The 16,227-nt window shown below is 42.1% G+C and overlaps 1 protein-coding gene across 3 annotated transcripts in view; it reads left to right on the forward strand.

Annotated features, from left to right (window-relative positions):
- CRACD (capping protein inhibiting regulator of actin dynamics) overlaps nucleotides 1-16,227 on the forward strand; it is a 207,458-nt gene that overhangs the window by 170,865 nt on the left and 20,366 nt on the right. For all 3 annotated transcript variants that reach the window (XM_063458033.1, XM_063458034.1, XM_063458035.1), the window contains 4 exons: nucleotides 3,660-3,795; nucleotides 4,870-5,034; nucleotides 12,823-12,891; nucleotides 14,184-14,366. In XM_063458033.1, coding sequence (XP_063314103.1) covers nucleotides 3,660-3,795; nucleotides 4,870-5,034; nucleotides 12,823-12,891; nucleotides 14,184-14,366 — 553 coding nt within the window. The remainder of the gene's footprint in view (nucleotides 1-3,659; nucleotides 3,796-4,869; nucleotides 5,035-12,822; nucleotides 12,892-14,183; nucleotides 14,367-16,227) is intronic.

A 16,227-nucleotide genomic window follows, 5' to 3' on the forward strand; every position in this document is an offset into this window, starting at 1 on the left:
ATTATGGTTTTTTAGTTGCCCTTTTTTGGGGCTGAAAAAATAAGATTTTAGAAGAAAGAAAACATCGAATGGTAAGTACCGTATATACTCGAGTATAAGCCGAGTTTTTCAGCCCATTTTTTGGGCTGAAAAACCCCAACTCGGCTTATACTCGAGTCAAGGTCTGTATTATGGCAATTTGCATTGCCATAATACAGACAGGGGCTGTGGGGGCTGGCAGAGAGCTTACTTACCTGTCCTGCAGCTCCTGTCAGCTCTCTCCTCCTCTGCGCCGTCCGGTCAGCACCTCGGTCAGCTCCCAGTGTAAGTCTCGCGAGAGCCGCGGCTCTCGCGAGACTTACAGTGTAAGCTGACAGAAGAGCAGAACGGCGCAGAGGAGGAGAGAGCTGACAGGAGCTGCAGAACAGGTAAGTTACAGCTCTGCCAGCACCCCTCTCCCCCCCACTGAACTGCCACTGGACCACCAGGGAAGGAGAGCCCCCCTCCCTGCCATATATCAAGCCACTATGGGAGGGAGGGGGGGGGATAAGGACCACTATGGGAGGGAGGGGGGGGATAAGGACCACTATGGGAGGGAGGGGGGGGTAAGGACCACTATGGGAGGGAGGGGGGGATAAGGACCACTATGGGAGGGGGGGGGGATAAGGACCACTATGGGAGGGAGGGGGGATAAGGACCACTATGGGAGGGAGGGGGGGATAAGGACCACTATGGGAGGGAGGGGGGGATAAGGACCACTATGGGAGGGAGGGGGGGATAAGGACCACTATGGGAGGGAGGGGGGGATAAGGACCACTATGGGAGGGAGGGGGGGGGTTAAGGACCACTATGGGAGGGAGGGGGGGATAAGGACCACTATGGGAGGGGGGGGGATAAGGACCACTATGGGAGGGAGGGGGGGGATAAGGACCACTATGGGAGGGAGGGGGGGATAAGGACCACTATGGGAGGGAGGGGGGGTTTAAGGACCACTATGGGAGGGAGGGGGGGTTTAAGGACCACTATGGGAGGGAGGGGGGGTATATGGACCACTATGGGAGGGAGGGGGGTATATGGACCACTATGGGAGGGAGGGGGGGTATATGGACCACTATGAGAGGGAGGGGGTGGGATAAGGACCACTAGGGGAGGGGAGGGTAAGGACCACTAGGGGAGGGGTGAGTCAGGACCACTGGGGGGGGGGTGAAGGAACACGGGGGTGGGGAGGTAAGGACCACTGAGGGAGGAGGAGGGGAAGTCAGGACATATGGGGGGGGAGGGGGCGGCAAAAATTTTTTTGCCTACGGCAGCAAATATCCTTGCACCGGCCCTGCACACACTGCATTCATACACACACACACTGCATTCATGCACACACACACTGCACTCATACACACACACTGCACTCATACACACACGCTGCACTCATACACACACGCTGCACTCATACACACACACATACGCACACACTGCATTCATTATACACACACTGTAAATAAATATTCAATTAATATATTTTTTTTAGGATCTAATTTTATTTAGAAATTTACCAGTAGCTGCTGCATTTCCCACCCTAGTCTTATACGCGAGTCAATAAGTTTTCCCAGTTTTTTGGGATAAAATTAGGGGCCTCGGCTTATATTCGGGTCGGCTTATACTCGAGTATATACGGTAATTTTTATTTTTTATTTTTTTTACAGGTTCATAGTTAAAGGTCCCCTCTTTATTTTTAGGGAGAGGGGGGTAGGTAGGGGGATAATTTTTTTTTGGGGGGAGGGGCTGACTAGGGGTTTGGAGACCCCTAGTCACCTGGGGGGGACACATTTTTTTAGGGCCCCCACCCGCCGCTCAGGGGTGGGGGCCAGGGGGGAGGACAATAGGTTCCCCCCCCTAATTGGTATTTAGGGCCCCCACCTGCCGCTCAGGGGTGGGGGCCAGGGGGGAGGACCTTAGGTTCCCCCCCTTATTAGTATTTAGGGCCCCCACCCACCGCTCAGGGGTGGGGGCCAGGGGGGAGGACATTAGGTCCCCCACCTTATTATAATTTAGGGCCCCCACTCGCCGCTCAGGGAAGTACCCGAATGTCCGAATTGCCGAAATTCGTCCGAATTCATATTCAGACCGAAACGAATTGCAGATGTCTACTAAGAGGAATTTCAGGTATAAGCAATCCTTGTAATTTTCCACTTACTATTACTTCCTCAGTTTTCTTTTTCTTTTTTTTCTTATAGACACACCACACCAATTTGTTTGTCTTTTATATTTCTGTATAATTCATGTTCTTTTCAGAGTGAACTGTGGTGTTTCTTTGGGGTAATCACTATTTATATGTGTTTTGGTGACATGCAAATGGTATGGTTCCCTCTGTAATGACACAAGTGAGCTAGCATTTGTTTTAGACCTAAATGTGGACTTACTGAAGGACAAGCTACTGAGTTGGTTTTTTTTGCCCTTTCATGAGTGTTCTTGTAAATTATATTTTGGCTTATTGGCTGCCTTGACTCTCCTCTTGTGTCTTGGATCCCAATATTTTATTAAACAGTATTGTTGGTTTCTATGGGTTTGAGTACTTTGGCACATTCAATAATTCTCACTGTAGTTAGTTACTGCAAACATTTTGGGCCTCTTCAAAAAGATAAAAATTACCTCATTTATTGCCGTCAAATTGATGTCGTTTTCTCAGAAGAGCAAATTATTTTTGTATTAAATTTTTAATCTGAAAAGCAATTAAATCCCTACAGGGCTAATTATCCATCTTGTATGAGATATATGCATTAATACATTATACATTATACATATATACACTAATTCTACCATAGGGGGTTCTAGACGTTTTGTACTGTTTGATGAGTTAAACACATGTGATGGGTTTTAATGACCTCTATTTAACATATTTAACTATGTTTGAATATATAATTGACTATTTCCAAATAAGTCAAGTTATAAAAAAATAAATTAAAAAAAAATGGGTCTCTAGAAATGTTATCTTCATTTGAATAATCTTTATTTTATAGATTTTAGTTCCATGGTTCAAACATTCTTTCTTTTTTTTTTTCTTTTTTTTTTTTAAGGGATAACTCCAAATAAATCACTCCCTCTCTCCCCTTAATTATAAGTAGTCCAACATTTGGTAATGGCAGCATTCTTTCTACTTCTATGAGAAATAAAAAAAAAGGCATAGGCAACCTCCAGATTTTGTGGACTACACCTCCCATGATGCTTTGCCAGGATTATAGGTGTAACAGCATTATGGGAGATATAGTTCACAACATCTGGAGTGCCGAAGGTTGCCTATCCCTTTTATTCTATTATGGAATGTCTTGCATATACTGTAATAAAATATTGATACCCTAGTTGTCAGCCATCATTGCAAATGGTAATTATTTTAAAATATTTTCTATCCTGTTCCAGCAATGTGGGACAAGCTTGAGTGCAGAGAAAAAACACTGGATGCTGTATCCTGGTTCCATTCCAAGATAGTCCTGTTAGATCCAGGATAGAGATTTTGATAAATGGTTTATAGATTTCCAATGAAACGTTAAATCAAGATTATGGAATTTTTTATTAGACTGATTTTTTTTTTTCTTCTCTGTAGGTCTCATACAGGGACGGGAAGGTAGTATAATATTCGTTTTGTTTAATAAAGGTTTATTAATGTATGTCTGTTATATTCGTTCCAGAATCCCCAGCCATAGTATGGGAACAAGGGCATTTTCCCATGACAGTATCTTCATACCAGATGGTGCCGCTGAAGAAGAGCAGGGTATTCAGACACTATCACAGGAAAGCGTAGGAGGGAAAGTGAAATCTCTACAGGTATTGTCAAAGTAACTTGTTGACTTTAGGACAATGTAACCACTGTAGTATGTTATAAGTATCCTGGCTCTATTTCCCATTGGGCACTGGGCCTCACTCCATGGTGGCTGAACCATATCTCATTGATGAGAACATCAGCCAATCATGAAACCCTATGCACAGAATTGACATTAGCCAGCCAGAAATCTCTTCTCATACAGACTAATGATGCTGCTGGCAGTGGAGTTGCACCCTGGCAAGTAGCCTAAAAATAAAACACTGCGCATACAGGCTCATTAAACTTCAACCACTCCAGGCCTTGAGACCCCTGACCAAAGTACTGGGTTCTCTGTTTGGCTGAGGATGTATTGTATTAGGACTAGTGGTATTAGATGCAGAGGACTGGACATCCCCATGCTCTTTAATTATAATTCAAGGGAATTTAGGGATTATTCATCCAACTATTATATATGTAGCTAACAACATCATTGGCCTGGAGGTGGAGAAAGAGGCAAGAACAATTCATTTGGGTGCTATCAAGTTATGATTACCTTTTATCCAATTTGCAGATGTGCTCAGCCAGCCAATGTCATCCAAATATGGACTGAATTGTTATTGCTAATTTGGAAGTATATCGAGGGAGGGGCAGGCAATGTGTGCCAAGGAGGTCCTCAGTTTGTGTCAAACTGCTCAAAAATATTTTTACATTTTGGGGGACAATGCCAGGAGTGTGTTGGCATTCTACCCAGCTGGCTGCAGTGATTATTGTACTGTCATTGTAGTGCTGCTTATCCCCAAATATTTGACGTTTTACCACTTTTTACATGTTTTCATCTACTGGAGTCTCACAACATCCTAATCCCTATGAACCTGTATATGTCTCTATAATTCCTTCATGTTAGTGCGCCCCTAGTTTGACTCATGCTCAACCCCCCCTAAAGAAATGGCCTTCAATATGTCCAGAATAATCCCATTGTCCAACAATTATATTAGTTAGGGTCACTTCGTCAAATAATTGAGCTCTTTCTGTGCAGCAGTCTAGAACTTCATCTAAACCAGTAATTTAATTTCAAACATTTTTACATTTTATTTTAGCAACAGATAGCCAAAAATATTCGCTTTGGGCAACCACCAGCTAACAGTTCTGATACAAGAATGCAAGACTTGGATGCTAGTGCAGAAGAAATGGAAGAGGTATTGGACAGCCCTGTGGAGATCATAGGAGACCATGACTTGGGATTTCCACAAAATACTGATCTGGTAAGTTTGCTAAGCACTAGAAAGACAATATATATATATATATATATATATATTGTTGTTATACAGCAACCATACGGGATGCTGGTTTCCAGACAAAACAACATGTCCTCTATAGTGATGTCCCGAACGGTTCCATGGCGAATAGTTCCTGGCGAACATCGCTTGTTATACATTATCCTCCCATAGCCAGTAACCTGTGTTTATTATACATTATCCCCCATAGCCAGTAACCTGTGTTTATTATACATTATCCCTCCATAGCCAGTAACCTGTGTTTATTATACATTATCCCCCCATAGCCAGTAACCTGTGTTTATTATACATTATCCCTCCATAGCCAGTAACCTGTGTTTATTATACATTGTGACAAGAGCAATCTTGCCACATTGCATTGGAGAAGCCTGGTTGCCTGCCTGCTGCCTTTGGACTATGGACCAGACTTTAAAATACTTTATTTTCCCTGCAGAAAGGCTTATTCGTGCCTTTCTGCCGGGGTGTTCGGTAGATTTTATCTACCGAACAAACTGTCGAAGGAGCGACCACCTGGGAGCTGGAGTGTGCCGCCAATTGACCGCCCTGAAGCTGCGGTTAACCGCAGTTTAATTGACGAATGCAGGGTGGTCTTTGTTCATTTACCGAACACGTGGCGGCGGCCATTTTAAAAGTCCCGTACGGCCAGTGGTGTTCGGCGCTTAAACTATGGATCTAAAAACGGACACTTATTTGCATGAACACCGCTGAGCCGTCCGCCTCCTGGTTCTTATTCGTACCGATTGAACCGAACACAGGTTCATCCGGTACTTTTGTTATGTGAATGTGTTAACCCAGATAGCTATGCCATGGAGCCTATTCGTGTAATTAAAGACTTTGGCTCCATGGCAATTGAACTGTGTGAATAGGATCTGAGCGCTATTCAGTAGTTTTGTGCGCTCAGATCCCAGCTATCTGGGTATATGTGACATGTCTGTGTTTTATGTATATGACTTTGTGTATTTTAAAGTATTTTAATGCTTTGTGCTCACCACGTGCATAATGTAGTCTTGCCTCTGTCCTGGGAGATAATTTAATTACTTCTCAATTATCTCCAGGGCAGAAGGGAGGAAGCCAGGATGCATTGTGGGAAAGTATTGTGACTGTATGTCCTAAACTGATACCTGTCTGTCTTTTGTTACAGTCTCCCATTTGGTCCCCTAGGGGAGTGTCCACCAAGTGGGAGACCTGCATAAATACTGAGCGGGTAGCCCATAATAAACCAGACCACTGCTTGACCCTCAACACAGAGCTCTGTCTCGTTCTTGGGGGGATTCACTGTATGCTGACAGAGACTGATTGCCAGGAGTGTAAGCCGCTTGGGAGCTTTTTCTGTTCGTCTGCTAGAAGCTATTCGTGAGGTTTCGGTTCGGGAGTTTGGAGTGCTACCTTATTCCCTTGTACGCAGTTCTGGAGTTTGGTGCATTCACTTGTATTCAATTCGGGTGTTTGGTGTTCTACAGTAGCTGCCTTTATATCTGAAAGGGGAATATCGCCTAAACGGATTTTAACCCCTTGCCTGCTGAAACGGTCCGTTACATACATTATCCCCCCATAGCCAGTAACCTGTGTTTATTATACATTATCACCCATAGCCAGTAACCTGTGTTTATTATACATTATCCTCCCCATAGCCAGTAACCTGTGTTGATTATACATTATCCCTCCCATAGCCAGTAACCTGTGTTTATTATACATTATCCCCCCCATAGCCGGTAACCTGTGTTTATTATACATTATCCCCCATAGTCATTTATCTTTGGACCTAGGCAGCATGATGTCTTAGGCCGGCCCAGAGAGTGAGTGAATAATATAATATATATGTTCTGAAACAGATTAGCAATATATGTAAATCGGGTTCATGCAAAGAGGGTGAAAAGGTATTAAAGAAAAACACACTTATTGCATCAAATTTACAAAGCCAAACTTTTAAAAGCTTTCCTCATTTCTTTCTCGGGATGAGAAATATATCGGTTGTAGACTGAGGATTTCCATCTGCCCAATCTTTTAATAATATGCACTGGAGTGTCAGTGTTGAAGGAGACCGAAGCTGCCCCTATTCTAAATGAAAGAACCGAGACATGGATACAACCCAATCTTAGGAGTAGTGTTCTGATGTAGAAGATGAATTTAGCCGTAGTCAGAGGGATTCAGTTAGAGTAGTGGTGAAATGTGTGTGGCATGACTGAGTGTGGGTAAGTAAGAGTCAAGTATTTTAACTGGGCACTAGTTCTAGGTGGGATGAAGTGGTCTAGCGGATGGATGAGTAGTTTGGTTCGTTTTAGAGGTTTGTAGAGAAAGTATATAGTGATCATGATTTTTAGCGATATCCAATATTTTTAAGGTGGTCTCAAACAAACATAAAATGCTATATAAAATTTGTGGGAATATCGAATAGTCGTGTACAGTAAATCAGAGAGGGCTCAGAATATCAAACCATCGATCGGTAACCTGGATGAAGTAGGGGGTCTATCTGTTTTATTAAATACGCGGTAATATGCTTTTAATGGGAAAGGACGTTAGGAAAGGTGTGTGATTGGGATAAGTGGTTGTGGCTGTATTTACCTTATCCTGGGACCGACCTGGCTCCTAAGCTTGAGCCGCGCGTGGCTGGATCACTCCTGCCTCCACACGAGCCGCATGCGGCTTGATCTCCTCTTCTGACTTAGCCGCGTGCACTGACTGCAGTGATCGGTCCCTTGGCCCGCCTGGCACTAGGAGCACAGCTCGAGTCACGAGCTCGCTCTTAAAGGGGCAGTGGGAGCCAAAAGTTGATTCAGGCTCCCATTGGCCCACTTCATTCCAGCACCCCCACACACGAACGTTTTGGGGGCGTAGGCATGACGTGGGCCAATCAAATGTTAAAGGATATTTAAACTTCCCTAGCCCTATCCACTTTGTCCCATCGTGGTTTCTGTGTCAGTACCCTTTAGTGCGTTCTTTGATCTATTTTGTTTATTTTGGTATTGACCATGGCTTTGTTCTTGACTCTGAATTTATCTTTAACCCTTTCCTGTCTTGTTTGCCCGTGTGACTGATTACCATCTACCTGACCGCTATTAAGCATGTCGGGTCGGTCAGGTAGGAGCAACATTGCTGGGTCATCCCCTTCTGTGGTGAAATTCGCTTGTTGATAGCTGCTTAAAGTGAGATATTGAGGGAGCTCACACGAAGTGCGTCTTTCCTCCATGACAGCTAGGCCCCGCCCCCCGGAAGCTGCATTCTTAGTGAGAGGAGGGACAGTGTAGCTGCTGCTGATTTAATAGGGAAATCGATAGCTAGGCTAGTGTATTCAGTGTCCACTACAGTCCTGAAGGACTCATCTGATCTCTGCTGTAAGGACAGCACCCCAAAAAGCCCTTTTTAGGGCTAGAACATCAGTCTGCTTTTTTTTTCTAATTCTAATTGCAGTTGCCTGCCTGCCAGTGTGTGTGTCAGTTTTACAGCGTATACTGTGCCCACTTGCCCAGTGCCACCACTCATATCTGGTGTCACAATAGCTTGCATTTAAAAAAACACAAACTTTTTTGACTGTAATATAATAGCAGTCAGTTTCCTTCACACGTGTGCGTTTCAGGGCCTGCCAGGGCACAGTGTCACACCAGTGCAACTCATATCTGGTGTAACAGTAGTGTACATTAAAAAAAAACCTAGAAATTTGACTGTGAAATAATAGCAGTCAGTTTCCTTCACACGTGTGCGTTTCAGGGCCTGCCAGGGCACAGTGTCACACCAGTGCAACTCATATCTGGTGTAACAGTAGTGTACATTAAAAAAAAAATACAGGGGGCTTGTTGTCACCTTTCGGGGACCCTTGGTGTTGTACGTGGCTGGGTGGAGGAAGAGACCTTCAATGACATCAGTGAGGACAAGGAACGGGACATGGCTAGCTTGGTATCCAACCTTGTGCAAATGGGGAGTTTGCGGTTGTGCAAATGGACTGTTTGCGGTTGTTTGCGGTGCGTTAAACAGGGAGTTTGGTCTGTCACTGTGAAGCGGGCATAACCCTTACACTACCTGATTGATACAACATCATACCTGATGTTTTAAAGCATGTTATTCCAAAAATTTAGGAATGTTAGGTGATTTATGCCCTTTATGGATTAAAACCAGACTCATCAACTATGTAATTTTCCATGGGAGTTTTGCCATGGATCCCCCTCCAACATGCCATAGTCCAGGTGTTAGTCCCCTTGAAACAACTTTTCCATCACTATTGTGGCCAGAAAGAGTCCTTGTGGGTTTTAAAATTCGCCTGCCTATTGAAGTCTATGGCGGTTCGCCGGGTTCGCCCATTCGCGAACATTTGCGGAAGTTCGCGTTCGCTGTTTGCGAACGGAAAATTTTATGTTCGCGACATCACTAGTCCTCTATGGTATAAACAGATCTGATTACATGAAATTGTAAAAAGGAGCCATTTTATTAATTAATAAGCAAATGTCACACTTGGCTTCAATTCACATCCACCCGTGATTCAAAAATACTACAAAAGCCTCCCTCTTTGAGGACACTAACTAAACATTCGGTGATCCCAACTATCCCAGATAGAATAACCTGATAACTGTTATCTCTGATACCTTTCACTGCTGCCCTGCCCTTAGCAGTTCAAACAAAACAAACAAAAAAGTCAGCAGCCTAAGAATGTACCTACTACTAATTAATTAGAAAGAGGTGAGTGGATAGAGACTATGAGAGATTTTGGGTCTTAAATACCTTCCCATCTGTATCCTTCAAGACACTGTCTCTGTGACAATGTAAATGGACAAAAACATACATTTTGGATAATGCATTCTCAATTTCAATATAGTAGTAGTTAGTATAATGAGATTTGAAGTACCCTATCGAAAGGGTGACTTAGACCAGGGGTTCCCAATTATTTTTTCCCGTGGAACCCTTTGACATAGTGTACCAACATCGTGGAACCCCCAAAACACTGTAGCGCAAACCTTTTAATTAGCAGAGCTTAATGTTTTCTTCTTTGGCAAATTTAGTTTTTTGGTATATATACATTGATTTCTACAGATAGCAAACAGATTGTAGTACTTAGGAGTAGGTGTGCTTCTGTGTGTAGAGTTGGTGTTTGTATATAATTTAAGCATTTTAATACAAGAGTGTATTGGCATGTAATATTTGCCTTTGCGTGCAGTGGTGTGTTTGGATGTAGTGTTGGATTTAAAATGTGGCTGTACATTTGTGTATAGTATTGGTGTTTGAGTAAAGGGTCTATTTGAGTTCTTGTATATAATTTTGGAGTTGGAGTATAGGGATGTCTTTGTATGTCATGTTTGAGTTTGCAGGTGTGTGTTTGCATGTTGTGTTGGTGTTTGATTGCTTTGATGTCTGCACATACACTGCCACATACATACTTACACAGATATACATACACATTAACTATTTGTTAATGTGTATATATGTCTGTGTAAGTATGTATGTGGCAGTGTATGTGCAGTAAGTATGTATGTGGCAGTGTATGTGCAGACATCAAAGCAATCTAACACCAACACAGCATGCAAACAAACACCTGGCACACAGATACATACATTGGCACATACACAGATACACATTCTGGCAGATACACGGACAAACAGATGTACACGCTGGCAGCTACACACAGACATGCACACCTTGACACACAGATACACACACAGACACACAGATACACACACTGGCATATCACAAATAGATACACACACAAATACACACTGACACATGGATACACACATTAGCACATAAACAAACACAGATGCACACACTGACATATATACACACTGGCACATACACACACAGATACACACAATGGCAGGTACACACACAGTTACAAAGATACTCAGACACGCACTGACAGATACACACACTGGCACAGATACACTGACACACAGATTGGCACATACACACTGGCACAAAGATACACACACACTGGCACATGCACACTGACATATACACACTGACACACACGGATACACAGATTGGCACATGAACACACTCAGATACACACACTGACACATACACACAGATATACACAGGCACAAAGTTACACACACTGACACATACACACACACACAGATACACACTGAGATATACACTGACACACAGATACACACATTGGCACATACACACAGATATACACACACTGGCACATGCACACACACAGGTCATAATGTTTATAGTTGCAACCACTCTCTTGTTAGCTTACCTTTTTTCTGAAAGAGGGGTGACTTACTTGGAGTTCTGCTGGCTGCTGATGTGTGAGGTTGGCAGCCGCTCATTCTACCCTCCTGCCTTCTCTCTGTCCTGCTTAGAATGCTCTATATCTATGAGGAAGTGGCAGGTTGTCGCTTCCTCCCAGCATCCCATACTACAGGGGCCCGGTCGGAATATTAAGAGGGCAACCAGACACCTGTTCAGCGATACCCATCGGGTGGCCCTAAGTGCTTGGGCCACCTGTTGGGCAAATCTCAGCGGAACCCCAATTTTATTCTCGTGGAAACTGATGTTTTCACAGTCTTAGGGTTGAGCAATCCATATTGTAAAACTAAACTAAGATACATACAGCTGGTTTGAAATCATAAGAAAGCAGATACAATCTGTCATATAGAGAAGGTAAAAAAAATAGGTTAGCGCTAATAATATAGTAGATAGGCAGCAACCTTACAAAGGGTAACCCTCTTACCCTCTGATATAAGAATGTACAACACAAAGAGAGAAAGGCTGCGCCAAAAATAAAACAGAATAAAAAATATAATAAATAATAATAAAATTAGTTCCAATATGTATTGAAGAATAAAATGTCTGTTCCACAAGTTCCACTGGTAGAGTGTTTCCTCTGTCTGTCCTCTGTGATATGGAGGACAAGCATTCATTACATCCTACAAGCAGGGATTATTCTGCTGAACATCTGTTACCCCTGAGCTGGTTATAGCTCATGTAAATGTGAGTGTAATACATCTTATTATTTTTACCACCACTTATTTAATACACTGCACGATTGGTCCTTTCCCTTTGTGTTTTCCATATCACGAGAGGATCTGAAGTAATACATACAGAGGAAACACTCTACCAGTGGAACTTGTGGAACAGACATTTTATTCTTCAATACATATTGGGACTAATTTTATTATTATTTATTATATTTTTTATTCTGTTTTATTTTTGGCGCAGCCTTTCTCTCTTTCTGTTGTACAATCTGTCATATGCCTGGATCTTATGTCTTGGTGGTTTGCTGAGCCATAGGCTGTGTAAGGAGACCAGGGGGTGTCCACTAAAAAGTACCTTTTAGTAACCCATGGAAGAAGAATCTTAGGAATAAATGAAGATTTAAGGATAAGTATTTCAGAAAAAATATATATATTTATCTTCATACCAGTATTGTATGTTGCAATGTGCATAAAATTGTTGATCTAAGAAGAAATCTGATTGCCATAACCAAATGAAGAAGGATTTTAGGTAAATTCTTTTAGGTAAATAGCATAATACGTGTTTTAAAGGTTGAACTCAATTGCCTTGAGTCTTTTTTCAACCTAGATAACTATGGCCTTGATTTATTATTTTTGAATATGTTTTAAAATTATTCAATATTTTAAAAAATATTTCCATATTTTATTTTATTTTTATATATTATACATTTTTGATATTTTAATATTTTGAAAAAAAAATAATTTAAAAAGTTTATCCAAAAATAATAAATAATTTGAAAAATGTATCCAGAAATATTAAATCAAGGCCTATGTAAACCATGAGCATTTGCTTTCTCCCCCATAGGCCACAGGATCGCCAGGCACCAAAAAGTCATGGAACGCCCCAGATATGGAAACCAGGGCAGAAGAAAAGGTAGCATTAATATAATAATTGACCTAAGGTTGTGGTTTCCTTTAGCCATACTCTGATTGGTGGTAAGGCCTGCCTGATGCATCTCAGAAATATTACTATTGCTGCAGCTTCATTCCCTGATAAATGAATAAAAACTATCCAACGGATGAACATTTATAGATGAAAAGAGGATGTTGTATTGTTGAGTCAGAAGCACACCTTACAGAGACGTACAATAAATAATTGTAATGTGGGTGTCAATCATTTCCCACCTCAAACGTCACTGTATTCCAAATATGGTTAAATCATTATAAAATGGTGTTGACTGGGCTGACTTTTTAACTCTATCAGATTCATAGGTGAAGTGCAGTATGTTGATACACCAAAGGGGTAGCAGTCACAGTTTTCTTAAAATGGGGAACTGGTGTTACCCTGCTATTGTGTTTGTTTTTTTGTTTTTTTCCAGTATTCATTACTGAGTCCTGCAATGTGTGGTTCAGGATTAACCTGGCTGTCCTCGTGACCCAACAAAAAACTGTTTCATGGTGTTTAAAAATTTACATTAAAAAAATTGAAACTGCAGTAAAGAATAAAATACTATGGATAGTTAATAAAAACTAAAACAAACATAGCCCATCATGGCGATTACATAAAAATAAAGACTTGACAAGGATCCGTTGTGGTCAGAACATTACCAATATATATTATGGTTACTTAATAAACTCCCAAAAGCAAACAATTATGTAACAACAAAAAAGTAAGAGATACAAAATGTTATGGTTTTCAAATACTTTTTATAATGACCTGCTCAGATCCTTTGCATTAATTCTAATTTAGCACTGGGTAGCTACAAATCAGCCATTGCTAGCCAGCAGGCATATCCAAAGTGTTTATAATGTATATAATGTATTGTGTGTACGATATGCAACAACTGAAATCGCTATCTGAACACAGATTGCAGGTTACAAATTATAGCATAAATACTACTTTGTTTATTTTATTAAATATCTTTCTCAGGACCTGCAGAGATACTAAACTTAATAGCAGAGAATGTAAAAAAATATTTTAAGTGTAAAGCCAAAATAAAATTGTAAAAACTTCTGCTATAATTCTAGGTCCGCTATAATAGCCTAGTCCCTGGAGAATTTTCTACAATGTATGTTTTAGCGAATTAACCCTGTTAATTCTAGAATGACAGATATTTTATATTGTTTGTTTTCCATTTTGTTAGACTGTGAGTTGAGTAAAAAAAATGTACTATCATTGTGTAGCACATTGAGCTGAACATATGACTTGTTTCTATTTCTCTACAGGTGACTCCAGTAAAATTGTCTCGCCCAAAGCGGCCTCTGGCTTCTTCTGGCACGATCGAGTCTATAAATCTGGATTCTGTTCCTCGGTCTAATTCTCGCCTTGATAATAGTGCTGCTAAACATAAGCTTTCCGTCAAGCCAAAAAACCAGAGGGTGTCGAAGAAACATCGAGGCTCGTCCCAGGTATATTGCCAGACATATATTATTTATAGAGCGGCAATATATTCCACTGCACAGTACAAAGGTTAAAGCTCCTTCTTCTTGGACAGTAACAAAAATAAGCAAACATATGTAATATTCTGAAACATATATCTTTCTGGTGCCATGCTGGTGATAGAAAGATTGCTGACAACCATCAGGTGGGAGCTCGTGAAAGCAACAATAAGCTTTTCTACTGGTGCTAGCATTGCGTTCTTGGAGGGGATTGACTTGATTTCTGCCCAACAATTTTCAGAAATCTAAAAAAATCTACTGAACCAGACACTTCCACAGCACTGCGCGGGTTAATTATGAGGTGGCTTGCCAGTGCTTGCTACCAGCTGCCACATTAAATAGTTTAAAAAATAAAAAGCTAATGGGAATCAGTATGGCATGTCTGTAAAAGAGCGACCAGCCAGAGTAGCTTACACCCCATTTAAAGAATGATGGGGCCAATAAATAAATAAATTCATTAATAAATGGGGGAACATAAACCCCGCCTGGCACACATACATACATATGCAACGAGTGGTAGTTCTAGTGGTGATAAAAAGGTGCCTGCTCCCTCCAGCCTTACCTATGGGCGTCAGGTTGGGGCTGTAAATAAAGAAAGAAAGTGGGAGCGGACATACCTTTATTCACCCCCCAATTGTCCTTAGGTGTCCCCCTGGTGGCAAGGGGTCCCAAGCCCCTAGCCACCCTTCACTCCAATTGAAAAAAACCCACCCTTACACCATAATAATAGTGAGCGGAGCCAATAAGTCTAAATACCTGTTGCAAAAAAATTATACTTACCGTTAGATGTCTTCTTTCTTCTTAAAGGGAATCTCCAGTGCCAGGAAAACAATCCATTTTCCTGGCACTGCAGGTTTCGTTTTGTGATGTAATTCCAGTAAAATACAAGTTTAGCAGGCTAAGATTGCCACAAGGCATATGTATGTATATGTGTTTGTAGTATCAGTTAGTTAATTACACGTAGCTAAGATACTGTTATCACTGTACTGACCAGGTGCAGGAATGTAAGAACTGGAATTACGCGTCCCTCTCCTTTGTATCAGATGAGCCACGTGGTTAGACCGGATGGATGAGTTTAGACTCTATTTATTAAATAGGTTAAGGGTATGTGTGGGTGTAGTTAATTGTGGGAGGAGCTACAGTGCTATATAAGGAATGTACTCTATGTATTCAGTACTCAGACTTTGCTGTATTTTGGTGACGCTAGTCCCTCTGAGTCCCGATCGGTGATCCAATAAAGAATCTCTTCCTTCCTGAAGAAACCTGTGTCCATCTCTCTGTGCTTGGCTTCCGTCAGTTTCTCCGGTATCATTTGGTGCATTGGCCGGGAAGCTCATCGTTCAACGGTAGCTGAGAGGCAGAGGCGTGAGACGGTCTATCTTTGCCCACGTTCTCTACGGCTGCACCCCTGAACTTCTGCGTGGACCTCCCTTCGTCTCGGCGCCACTGGTCTGTTGTCCAGGAGATCATCGGCCTCTACGTGAGAAGTGCTGGGGTGTCCCCGTCGATGAGTGTGAACTCAGGTTCAGGAACGAGGAGGTAAGACAACTGCTGTTTTAGACGGCAGGACCCACTAGGGGTATACCGATTGTGCGGTAGGCCCAAAGGGGTTTTGAATCAGTGTATCTGCCCCCTCTGTCGGAGGGAAGGAGCGAAGGCGCACCGCTCGATCGAACGCTCTTTAGTCAGACCGTTTGATTTGGTTAGTCAGGCGGGGTCCTGGTGTAAATAGCCCTAGCCGGACACCGGTGTCTTGTCTAGACTAGCGTTCTAGGGTGTATATTACGTTCGCTAGGTCGGAGGGACCGGGAGACTAAGCGGCGCCTGTGTA

This window comes from Pelobates fuscus, chromosome 6, assembly GCF_036172605.1.
Source record: "Pelobates fuscus isolate aPelFus1 chromosome 6, aPelFus1.pri, whole genome shotgun sequence".
Taxonomy (NCBI): Eukaryota; Metazoa; Chordata; class Amphibia; order Anura; family Pelobatidae; genus Pelobates; species Pelobates fuscus.